Source organism: Bos indicus, chromosome 16 (assembly GCF_029378745.1).
Source record: "Bos indicus isolate NIAB-ARS_2022 breed Sahiwal x Tharparkar chromosome 16, NIAB-ARS_B.indTharparkar_mat_pri_1.0, whole genome shotgun sequence".
Lineage (NCBI taxonomy): Eukaryota > Metazoa > Chordata > Mammalia > Artiodactyla > Bovidae > Bos > Bos indicus.
The window spans coordinates 33,119,034-33,132,072 of NC_091775.1; the positions used below are offsets into that span (position 1 = coordinate 33,119,034).

At 42.2% G+C, this 13,039-nt stretch overlaps 1 protein-coding gene across 2 annotated transcripts in view; it reads right to left on the reverse strand.

Annotated features, from left to right (window-relative positions):
• The window catches only part of EFCAB2 (EF-hand calcium binding domain 2), a 112,097-nt gene that overhangs the window by 23,616 nt on the left and 75,442 nt on the right, over positions 1–13,039 (reverse strand). For both annotated transcript variants that reach the window (XR_002182504.2, XM_019976703.2), the window contains exon 3: positions 6,600–6,672. Coding sequence is in view for 1 of the 2 variants with exons in the window: in XM_019976703.2 (XP_019832262.1) it covers positions 6,600–6,672 (73 nt within the window). In the remaining variant the exon portion in view is untranslated. The remainder of the gene's footprint in view (positions 1–6,599; positions 6,673–13,039) is intronic.

A 13,039-nucleotide genomic window follows, 5' to 3' on the forward strand; every position in this document is an offset into this window, starting at 1 on the left:
TACAGTTCCCTTTAATCTTGATATTGATAATTTGTATCTCAATGTACTTAGCTATAAATTTATCAACTGTATTCGAACAGATTCATATTTTCTTTCAGTGATTTTTCTCTGTCCATTTTCTATTTCACTGATTTCTGCTCTTTATAATTTTCTTCCCTCTATTTATATTGTGTGTATGTTGGTCTTGTTTTTCTAGTTTCTTATGAGAATTTAGATAATTATTTGTAGATTTTTTTGTCTTTTCTAATATAAACACTTAAAGTGGTAAATTGTCCTCTAAGTGACGTTTTACCTGCATCCCACAAAGTTTGACATGTTGTATCTTCACTATCACTCAGGACAAAATGTTTTCTAATTTTCCTTGTGATTTCTTCTTTGATTCATGAATTATTTAGAAGTATGTTGCTTATGGGGAAAATACATAGCCAATGGGAATTTGCTCAATGGCTCAGGAAACTCAAACAGGGGCTCCGTATCAACCTAGAGGGGTGAGATGGGGAGGGAGATGGCAGGGGGTTTCAAAAGGGAGGGTATATATGTATACCTATCACTGATTCATGTTGAGGTTTGACAGAAAGCAACAAAATTCTGTAAAGGAATTATCTCTCAAAAAATAAATAAATAAAATTTTTTTTAAAAATAAGTATAATTCCAAGTACTTGAGGATTTTCTAACGATCTTATTCTCAATTGCTCTCCATTTAATTCATTTTTTGGGGTATTAAAAATCTACTAAGATTTGTTTTGTGGCCTAGTACTCCTTAATGAACACTCCATGTACACAGGGAAAGAACATGTATATTGCAGTTGTTCAGGGTTCAGTTCAGTTCAGTTGCTCAGTCGTGTCCGACTGTGCGACCCCATAAATCGCAGCACGCCAGGCCTCCCTGTCCATCACCAACTCCCTGAGTTCACCCAGACTCACGTCCATCGAGTCAGTGATGCCATCCAGCCATCTCATCCTCTGTCGTCCCCTTCTCCTCCTGCCCCCAATCCCCTCCAGCCTCAGAGTCCTTTCCAATGAGTCAACGCTTCACATGAGGTGGCCAAAGTACTGGAGTTTCAGCTTTAGCATCAGTCCTTCCAAAGAAATCCCAGGGCTGATCTCCTTTAGGATGGACTGGTTGGATCTCCTTGCAGTCCAAGGGACTCTCAAGGGTCTTCTCAAACACCACAGTTCAAAAGCATCAATTCTTCGGCGCTCAGCCTTCTTCACAGTCCAACTCTCACATCCATACGTGACCACTGGAAAAACCATAGCCTTGACTAGACGAACCTTTGTTGGAAAAGTAATGTCTCTGCTTTTGAATATGCTATCTAGGTTGGTCATAACTTTCCTTCCAAGGACTAAGCGTCTTTTAATTTCATGGCTGCAGTCACCATCTGCAGTGATTCTGGAGCCCAAAAAAATAAAGTCTGACACTGTTTCCACTGTTTCCCCATCTATATCCCATGAAGTGATGGGACCAGATGCCATGATCTTTGTTTTCTGAATGTTGAGCTTTAAGCCAACTTTTTCACTCTCCACTTTCACTTTCATCAAGAGGCTTTTGAGTTCCTCTTCACTTTCTGCCATAAGGGTGGTGTCATCTGCATATCTGAGGTTATTGATACTTCTCCTGGCAACCTTGATTCCAGCTTGTGCTTCTTCCAGTCCAGCATTTCTCATGATGTACTCTGCATATAAGTTAAATAAGCAGGGTGACAATACACAACCTTGACATACTCCTTTTCCAATTTGGAACCCTCTGTTGTTCCATGTCCAGTTCTAACTGTTGCTTCCTGACCTGCATATAGATTTCTCAAAAGGCAGATCAGGTGGTCTGGTATTCCCATCGCTTTCAGAATTTTCCACAGTTTATTGTGATCCACATAGTCAAAGGCTTTGGCATAGTCAATAAAGCATAAATAGATGTTTTTCTGGACCTCTCTTGCTTTTTCCATGATCCAGTGCATGTTGGCAATTTGATCTCTGGTTCCTCTGCCTTTTCTAAAACCAGCTTGAACATCAGGAAGTTCACGGTTCACATATTGCTGAAGTCTGGCTTGGAGAATTTTGAGCATTACTTTACTAGCGTGTGAGATGAGTGCAATTGTGCGGTAGTTTGAGCATTCTTTGGCATTGCCTTTCTTTGGGATTGGAATGAAAACTGACCTTTTCCAGTCCTGTGGCCACTGCTGAGTTTTCCAAATTTGCTGGCATACTGAGTGCAGCACTTTCACAGCATCATCTTTCAGGATTTGAAAGAGCTCAACTGGAATTCCATCACTTCCACTAGCTTTTTCGTAGTGATGCTTTCTAAGGCCCACTTCACATTCCAGGATGTCTGGTTCTAGGTCAGTGATCACACCATCGTTCAGGGTAGTGTTCTATAAATACCAGTTAGGTTGGAGTGGTTGATGGTATTGTTCATATCTTCTATATCTTTGCTAATATTTTATATAGCTATTCTATCAGTTACTTAGGGAAGTTTACTGTAATCATCATCTGTGATTATGGAATTGTCTTTTTTTCCCTCTAATCTGTCTATGTTTGCTTTATGTATACTAAAGCTCTGTTATTAGGTGCACACACATTTTTGATTTTTAGACTTTCCTGATGACTTGACCTTTTTAAAAATCACTGTGCAATGTAATAATCTCACCAGCATTGATATTATTTTCCAAACATCTTTTAGTTCTCTTTTGTAATTACTTTAAATTCTCCGTAAGTACACTTAGGTTTGAACTTCAAAGGATGCAGACCACTAAACATTCTTTCCACTTGTACTGAAATGTCATTATCTCCTCCCAGCTCTTGCACATTGAAGATCCCAGGTGGCTCTAACTTAATATCAAAGGAAAAATTGTTTAGTAACCTGTAGGTTGATAAGATTTTCATTAACCTTTCTCATTTTTGCTGGGTTTGTGACATTCCAAACAGACAGAGATTATGTGGAACCAGTGGTTAACTACAGAATATTAAGTAGAGGGATCAATGCAGAGTGATTTTTTAAAATGATCTATTTCAAGAGAAACACTGGATTTCAAATTGATCTCCAGGAAGTGGACAACTGAAAGTTAGTATGAATCTACAATAAAATTCAATTAAATGACAATTAGAGAACCAAACACAGACTCCAATTTTTTATAGAAGAATTTTAAAGTATAGTCACTATTTCACTTCAGAACAAATGAGGCAGAAACAGTTTCAGTTCTGAAACTACTACAGAGCAGTTAGCAATATGACATCTACCTCTAGACATTTACTATTATGTAGCTTTGTATGTGGAGAAGGAAACGGCACCCCACTCCAGTGTTCTTGCCTGGAGAATCCCAGGGACAGGGGAGCCTGGTGGGCTGCCGTCTATGGCGTCGCACAGAGTCGGACACGACTGAAGTGACTTAGCAGCAGCAGCAGAGCTTAGATAGCTCAGTGATCTTCATGAGACCATAACTGTTCTAAATATCTGTAATTTTCAAAAGTTGTGTCAATGTACCTAAGAAAACAGTAAAGACAAAATAAAACACTGGGACCTGAACACCTACTGTGGCTAACTGCCCAAACCTGTGGGGGTGTTTTGGTAGCAAGTCATCTACACAGCAAGCAAATCCAAATATGCAGAGTGCCCACCAAGCAACAGCTGATTCCTTACAGTTATTAAATACTCATAAAACACCATGGTATTGTTGCATTCCTTTTGCATGTGAAACCAGACTTCGAAAGATTAAGTGGCTCACCAAAGGCCACACAGCTGTAAGCAGTAGTTATGGGATCTGAATTCCAATCTCCTAACACTAGACATAGTATTTGGTCTACTTTGCCAGAGAAACCTATATATAGATCAGGAGTTGGCAAACCTTTTCTGTAAAAGCCAGAACCTTTAAGCTTTGCAAATCATATGGTTTCTTAACTCCACTCTTGTAGTAAGTAAATAGCTATAGATAATATGTAAGTAAATAAGTCTTACCCTGATGATGGGAAAAATTGAAGGCAAAAGGAAAAAGGGGCAGTGGAGGATAAGATGGTTAGATTGTATCAATGACTTAATGGACACGAATCTGAGCAAACTCCAGGAGCTAGGGGAGGACAGAGGAGCCTGGCGTGTTGCAGTCCATGGGGTTGCAGAGAGTCAGACATAACTTAGCGACTGAACAACAACAACAAAATGAGTCTAGCTGTGTTCCAATAAGACTTTACAAAAGTAGGTTGTGGACTGGATTTGGCCCAGGAGTTGTGGTTTGCTGATCCCTGCTTTAGATTAATACATACAAGCAAACCATAAAAGAATTAGGTTCTAAAGTTTCAGAGGTATTTTTCATTACTGCTCCACTTAGTCTACTCAATTACAAACAATAATTGTGATTTCACTGTAAATTTATCTTCCAGTTCATAGCTCTTCCACAGTGCCAACTTTCCTCTCCCCAATACAAATTCTAGCTTTGATGATAGTCACTTTAAGGGAGTGATCAACACTTTTTGTTAGTGAGGACCAATGCAGGAGATGTTTTTTCCTGCTACTCAGGAGAAATGACTTTGCTGCTGCTGCTGCTAAGTCACTTCAGTTGTGTCTGACTCTGTGCGACCCCATGGCAGCCCACCAGGCTCCCCCGTCCCTGGGATTCTCCAGGCAAGAACACTGGAGTGGGTTGCCATTTCCTTCTCCAATGCATGAAAGTGAAAAGTGAAAGGGAAGTTGCTCAGTCATGTCCGATTCTTCGCGACCCCATGGACTGCAGCCCACCAGGCTCCTCTGTCCATGGGATTTTCCAGGCAAGAGTACTGGAGTGGGGTGCCGTTGCCTTCTCCGAAAAATGACTTTACTGGACCCCAAAATGGAAAACAGTTTCCTCCTTTATTGAATATTTTTAAATGCTAATAAAAATTGGTACTTGGTTTTTAGTTATCAAAATGGTAATGTGAGTGAACTTATGGACAAAACAGAAACAGAATCACAGGGTTAGAAAACAAACATGGTTACTAAAGAGGAAATGTGGGGGAAGGATAAATGAGGAGTTTATGATTAACATATCCATGCCGCTAAGTCACTGCAGTCGTGTCCGACTCTGTGCGACCCCATAGACGGCAGCCCATCAGGCTCCCCCGTCCCTGGGATTCTCCAGGCAAGAACACTGGAGTGGGTTGCCAGTTCCTTCTCCAATGCATGAAAGTGAAGAGTGAAAGTGAAGTCGCTCAGTCGTGTCCGTACTACTATGTATAAAACAGACAATAAACAAGGACCTCCTGTATTGCACAGCAAACTCTACTCAAGATTCGGTAACAACTTACATAGGAAAAGAACCTGAAAAAGAATGTATGTATGTATGTGTATAACAATCACTTGCTGGACACCTGAAACCAACAACACTGTAAATAAACTAGACTCCAATACAAAATTATTAAAAAGTGTTAATGTGGAGCAACAGTCATCTTTCCAATCTATGTACTTTAGGATTCAAAACTTGTCTTCTTATACATTACTTCATTTATCTTTGAAGCCAATTCTGAAGTAAGTATTATTATGGAGAAACTGATGCAGAGGTTAAGTGACTCACCCAGAGTCACTTCCTTCTCTTCTGGGTAAAACTGGACAGGCAAGTACTATGCTGGGTGCAGGGAATAAGGAGATAAATAAAATCATACATGCTTGCCTTTGTCCCTATCCTCTTTGTTGATACTTGGCCTCCACCAGAACCCACATACCTAATAAGCAAGTTTGAAAGGAGTTTTCTAGTGGCTGCCCAGGTAGTTTTTTTCCCTCGAGGCCTCTGCCTTGTTGAACTGAAAGTTGTACTTGAAATCTGATCAGATACTCTTCTGGAAAACCAAACAAGGCGTGAAGCTCTCTGGTTTTGGGCTTCTCATCACCATTTATAAGATAAGTCCCTCCAGCAACTCATCTACACTATTACAAATAAGCATTTTCAAAATTCAATGTCAAGTGAGTTATTATTTTATTTACTACTATTTCTGGAAGTTAGTTTTATTTCCTCAAATGCACAGTCTCTACTCTTTCTATCCCCTGTAAACTGACATTTACTATATTCTTTTCATCTGTCAATATTCATTCTGCACACAGTCAGTCCTCTGTGTCTACTGGCCTTTCTTCAACTAATTACAAAGAGTGTAATATCTAAAGTGAGGTCCTTACTTGATCCATCACATTATTGGTCATAAACATTTCTTTAAGATCTGATATCAATTCTTGCAGATTCTGTTGATTTGCTAATTCACATAGCTGTCCTAGGGCTTCCCTGGTGGCTCAGCGGTAAAGAATCCACCTGCAATGCAGGAGTCACGGTTTTGATTCCTGGGTCAGAAAGATCTCCTGGAGGAAGGCATGGCAACCCACTCAAGTATTCTTGCCTAGAGAATCCCATGGACAGAGGAGCCTGGCGGGCTACAGTCCATGGGGTCGCAAAGCGTCAGACATGACTAAAGCGACTTAGCATGCACGCACGTTCATAGCTGTCCTAATGTCTTCACTGAGTATATTTGGAAATTTAGGGTATTTTTCACTTCAGGTAAGGATATTTTTTTTTTTTTACAAGAAGATAGAGCCATGCTAAGAGTCATTCCATTTCAATCAGCCATGAATGAAAGTTTCTTAGCCTACTTACCTCTGCAATCAGATCATGTAGCTCTCCTTCACTAGGGCAGCATCCTAATGACCTGATAATTGTTCCGACCTCTCTGTGGGAAAAAAAAAGTAGTCAATTGTTTTAGAATATAAACTCTGAAAAAACAAGCACTATGTTTCTCTAAATTACTTCAGAGCAGGTATAGCACAGCAAACAAAGTCATGTAATAAACATTGCCTCAAGAGGATGGAAGATACTTTCTGAGGAAAGGAAAAGGCAGACAAGTGAACCCAAGAGAGAAGAAAGAAGTGTTTGTGCTGACTGGCAGGCACAAACCCTGCCACTTCCTAACTGGTTTTAAGTGTTCGCTAATTCTTTTGAGCCACAGTTTCCACATCTGTAAAATGAGGATGATAATGTCTAGTGAGGGGAAGTCTAGAGGCAGGGCACCTACAAGTAGGACCTCTAGAGGCAGACTCCTGTTGTTGTTTAGTCACTAAGTCACGTCCAACTGTTTTGAGACCCCATGGGCCATAGCCCACCAGTCTCCCATATCCTGGGATTTCCCAGGCAAGAATACTGGAGTGGGCTGTCATTTCCTTCTCCCGGGGATCTTCCCGACCCAGGGATCAAACCCTCACCTCTTGCATCTCTTCCTTTGCATGCAGATTCTTTACTGCTGAGCCACAGGGGAAGCCACTGGCAGACTGCTAGGGTTCCAACTCCAGCCCTCTAATTTGCTAGAGTGGGCAGGTTAATCTGCATGCATAAGCCTACCTGGTAGGTGAAACACAGATTCTTCCTTGAAATACTCAGAACTGGGCTGAGAACACTCTAATGGTCAAATAATATGAGCCACCATAACATAAAGCCCAGCTCTTGACAGAGTAGCCACTCAACAAATATTAGTTATTCCTCACCCCCTCCCCCATAGGAATGTAATTCAGTTTAACAATAACCTAAGAAAAGTATAAGCTATATTTAGTACTCTCTGGATGCTCAGGGGATTTATAATAGATTATTAAATGTTTTCATTTAAAATGGTTAAAAAGTTGTGATATTTTGAAAGTTAACTTGTTCAACTTAACTAGATGTTAATGTTAACTAATGTTAACAACTTAACTAATGTTCACTTAACTAGAATATTTAACTTCTTTACCATTCTGGCTAATATCTGTGGTATTATATTTACTCTCTATTTTACAGAGAAAACATTTTAAATAAGAATTTTTAAGTTCTTCACTTCAGGAGGCTGAAGGATGGGTATCAAGAGAAAACCTGAAGTCAGTAACTGTGGAATACAGGGTTCTTGGTCTTCACTGATCTGAGAGCCAACTAAACATGTAATGTTTTCATGTCAACCTCCCTGAGCTCCTTAGTCTCACTGCTCTTCATGCCCACATGCCTCACTGAGGCAGGATCTGAACACGACACTGTTGCTAGAGACTAAAATATTTTACAAGATTATACTTTCTCTCAAGAAGCAGCTAAAGATGACCCATGAAACTGGCTAACACCAGCGTAGTAATATTCTTGTAACATCAGACTGGCTATTGCATACATTAGAACAAATAGTTAATGAGGCAGGGACAAAAAAATATAATTTGATAAACAGTCATGGATTTATCTCTTCCATAACCTTCTAGGCCTTCTGCTCTGTGAATCAGAGAACTGCTTCAACTCCAAACTCAGAAGGATAAGGATAAAGGCTGCCTTAACTCACAGAAACAAAGGGAAGGCAGGGAAGTGAGGAGGGCAGCGTTTGTATGCCCTTGTAGGTTACAAATCTTGGGGAGGTAGGCTGGGGGGAAAAAAGAGAAATTTCAGGCCTGCACCATGCAGTACCGAAGCCACTACCTCCACCGGCTATAGAGCACCGGAAATGTGACTAGTCCAGATTAAAATGGGCTCTAAGTGAAAAATCTATACGGATTTCAAAAATTAGTATAAAAAAATGTAAAACATCCATTAATAATTTTTAATTGATTACATGTTGAAATCATATTTTAGACATATCGGTTAAATAAAACACATTGTTTTACCTGTTTCTCTTTTACTTTTTTAAAATACAACTACTAGAAATTTTTAAATTATATACGCAATCCTCCTTTTGCTGGTTCTTTTCTAGGGAATAGCTGCCATCATGATGCACTTTGTGAAGACACGTACAGCACATAAAGAGAAACTTAGAATTGCATTGTGCTGTGTCAGCAATGTAATTGATCCCCCGTGCCACTATGAGAAACTTTCAACCTTATTTATTTATTTACTTATTTACTGGCCACATGTCAAAGCATGCAGAATCTTAGTTTTCTGACCAGGGGTCAAACCCGTGCCCCCTGCCGTGGAAGCACAGAGTCTTAACCACTGGACCTCCAGGGAATTCCCTCAACCATATTTAAATGAAGTCCTGGGTCGCTGACCCAGGTCTCAGGTCTTCTGCCTATATCCCAGAAACAGTAACAGGCTAACTTACTAGCTTTCGAAGGGGATAAAATCAAAGGGTAGACTTGACATGTATAAAGATGCATAGGAGAAAATCTGGGCTGGAAACCCAGATCTGGTAACAAAGCCACAGGACCAGAAGAGCTCCTCTAAGAAGAGCGCCTTGGCTGGAAGAGATGATGACCCAGGCAGAGCTCACAGGAGTACCCCCACTGACACGATGGCCCAAGGGTGAGGAATCTGCACTAGACTCAGAGAAGAGGAGCCAGGAAATAGGCTGAAATTCAGGACAGGGTGATGCCATGGAAACTAAGGAAAGAGACGGAAAAAACTGAGTCATCTTTGGTGTTAAATGCTGCTGAAAGGTCAAGGAAGATAAGTTCTGAAAAATGTCCACTGGAATTAGTAAAGAAGGAGACAAGTTCTGACTTTTGACCAAGGATATTTCACTTGAAGGCTGAGGAGAAATCAGGGTTGAGATGGATGGATCTGTGCAGTGAAGGGGAAGAATTGATGTCTGGAGGGGGACATGGTGTCAAGGAAGATTTTCTATTTTTTAAGACGAGAAAGATGTGAGCATGTTGAAATACCAATGAGAATGAACCAGGGTGAAGTAGAAGACTGATTAGGGCACCATCAGCTGAACAGATGCGCTTCCTGAGGAGGTAGGAAGGGCTGGGTCGGGTGCTTAGTGCTATATCCACATGGCCATCGCATCTGAAGACCTGCCACCAGCAAGCTGCTTCCTATGAGAAGGTGGTAGATTGCTCCTTGCAGTCTTAGAAAATTTTACTCTGTCCCTCTTCCACTTTGCTCTGAAGAACCCATCACCATCTTCTGCTTTCTGAGGGCATTGAGCTAGACTGTCTCACTTTGCCCAGGCAGACCACAGAAAACAAAGCCTAATGTCCTCTGAGCATCAAGGAACTTCTTTCTGTCTAGTCCTGATGATATAAGAGAAAAGGGCAAAGACCCTTCGACTGAGGAGTCCACAGTGGCCTAGAGAACAATACAAAACCTCAAGAGCTCACGTGTACACAAACCACAGGTTCTCTAGCTCGCCCACCCTCCCTTTCGGTGGAAAGCTAATTCCTCCTCTGTGCTCTGGGCTCTGGAAGCTGTGGTCCGGATCCCTGCAGCCGACCTGGGCACAGAGGAAGGGGGTGATACCCGTGCCTTCAGGCCTAGACATCTCAGCAGCACAGTGGTTTTCTTGCCCTTGTTTTCCCTAAAGACTGCACTAGCCTCCTAGTATAATGTGGTCCCTGGTGACTCAGACAGTAAAGAACTGGCCTGCAATGCGGGAGACCTGGGTTCAATCCCTGGGTCAGGAAGATCCCGTGGAGAAGGGAACAGCAACCCACTCCAGTATTCTTACCTGGAGAATTCCATGGACAGAGGATCCTGGTGGGCTACAGCCCATGGGGTCGTAAAGAGTTGGACAAGACTGAGAGACTAACACTAACTAACTGAGGACAATATGAGAGAAGAAAAGAAGGAGCCACCGAATTGCTAATGTTGAACTTTTTCTGGTCTTGCACATGGTGAAATGGAATTAGATTCGATTTAGAAAAATACAGGAATGTGACACATCTTTTACCTCTAGTCTACTAGACTACTCTAGATACAATTCATATCTATAACCCTAGTTCGTGGTTTGGGAATGGGATGCGAAGTCTTCTCTTTCTCTCTCCACTCTCTTCTGCTCCGCTTCCCCAGGGCCTGACCTACTGCACCAGCTCCCTTGCCCCCAGGCTCCTGGTCCCAGTTGCCCAACACAAGGCAGAGCATTGCAGGTTTCCATTGCTAGATCACACACTGCCCAAAATGTGGGGGCTTAAACAACAACGAGTTCTTATTTTTCATAATTCTGTAGGTTGGCTCAATTGTTCCTCCACTGGTTTCCCCTGGGGTTCACTCATGCAGTGTTTAGCACTTAATTAATCTACACATCGGGTTGCTCAATATTCCACAGTCAACTATTCAAAATTTCCATTATCACAGCCCCGGATTCTGGGTCCCTTAACCTTCCATCCTGCCCGCTCTATTGATCCATAACCCTGAGCATCTCTACGTCTCTAATTTTAATTTCCTGTTACTGCAAAGCACTGCTGGAAGAAAACAACAAAAAACTTGTGGCCCACTACAGATTCATGCCATCTAGCATCAAGTGTCCTGGATGGTGCCTGACAATCCTTTCTCTCATCTCCTGCTGATGCCCTAGCAAACTTCCCAAAGAGCTATCCTGAATCCTCTCTGGTCTCATGCTCCAAAGCATGGCCTCCCTTAATCTCAGCAGAAAATCCTATCACCTACTTCACCAAAGAAATGAAAACTGCTGAAGTCGGCACCATCACTGACCTTCCTCACTCAGCTCTGGTTGCTCTAACAACATACCACAGACTAGGAAACCTAAACCACAGACATTCATTTCTCCCAGTTCTAGGGGCTTGAAGTCTGAGATCAAAGCACTAACTGATTTGGGGTCTGGTGACAGTCCATGCCCCAGCTTGCAGATGACCTTCTTCCTGCTGTGTCCTCACAGAGCGGAAAGAGAGCAGGCTTGGGTCTCCCTCTTCTTTGAGGGGCTCCACTCTCATGACCTCATCTAAACCTCATCACTTCTCAAAGGTCCCACCTCCAAATACCATCCTGTTGAGGGTAAGGGCCTCAATATATGAATCTGAGAGGGACTCAAACCTTCAGTCCATACCACCACCTTTCCATACACTTCTCTCACACCACCACAAGTGTGTACATGAAAGTGAAAATGTTAGTCACTCAGTTGTGTCTGACTCTTTGTGACCCCGTGGACTATAGCCCACCATGCTCCTCTGTTCATGGAATTCTCCAAGCAAGAATGCTGGAGTGGGTTGCCATTCGCTTCTCTAGGGGATCTTTCCAACCCAGGGATGGAACATGGGTCTCATGAATTATGAGATTCTTTACCATCTGAGCCACCAGGGAAGCAAACCTCCTTCCTTACACTCTCAACCGTGGAGGAAAAAAAAAGCACTCTTCCTAACAAAGCTAACCCCACTCCGTTTTTCTTAGTTCCAGTCTTGGCTCTTGTTCTTGACATACGTTCCTCTCTTTCAGCATCTTCATTCTTTCCTTTATTATTTGCTACCTCTTTGGCTGTAAAACATTCACAATCTTCCTTTCCTTGAAAGAATTTTGATGGGTGCCCGACCACCTCCAACTATTCTATTTCTCAGCTTCCTTTTGCTATTACAATACTTAGAAATTATTCCTCTTGTAACTGCGACTCCATTCCCCACTCATCCTCTCCATGTCTAACTCTAACCCCTCTCCAAAATACTTCCATCACTGGCTCTCTACTCATCAGTCAGTCCAGGTCTCTCTCACTCCCTCATCTCTTCCCTTCCCTTCCCTTCCCTTCATCTGACCCTCTCTTCTTCCTGTAACCCCTTTAAGTGCCCTCTGCTCAGTACCTCTGTTGCAGGATGATCTCTACTGTTAAAAATATTAAAGACGGCCAAAAGAATAAGAACTATCTTAGATGTGGACCAAAGAAGACCACTGGTATCTTAATATGGAGTAGGAAATGGCAACCCACTCCGGTATTCTTGCCTAGAGAATCCCATGAACAGAGGAACGTGGTGGGCTACAGTCCACAGAGTCACGAAGAGTTGGACACAACGGAGCGTCAGAGCACGCACGTGCAGTATCTTAGTGACAGCACTCGTAGAAGAAAGAGGAAGAACCCCCCACCACCATCACCAGCAAGAGTGCCAGTGGTAAGAAAATCTAGACCAGAAGTACGGAATACACGATGTGGGGGATGCCCACGGAAGGGGACACAGATCACACCCGACAGCCCACAGCTCCAGAGCACTCACTCCGCATCCGGCACATTCTACCAACTCACTTCATCCTCAGGAAGTAGGCACTACTGTTACCTCCATTTTCAGAGGAAGAAATTAAACCCCAAAGGCATTAAGGAATTGGCCCAAGGTCACATACAGCCAATATGTTAAAGCAATGACTTCCTTGGGACTAGGGAAATCTCA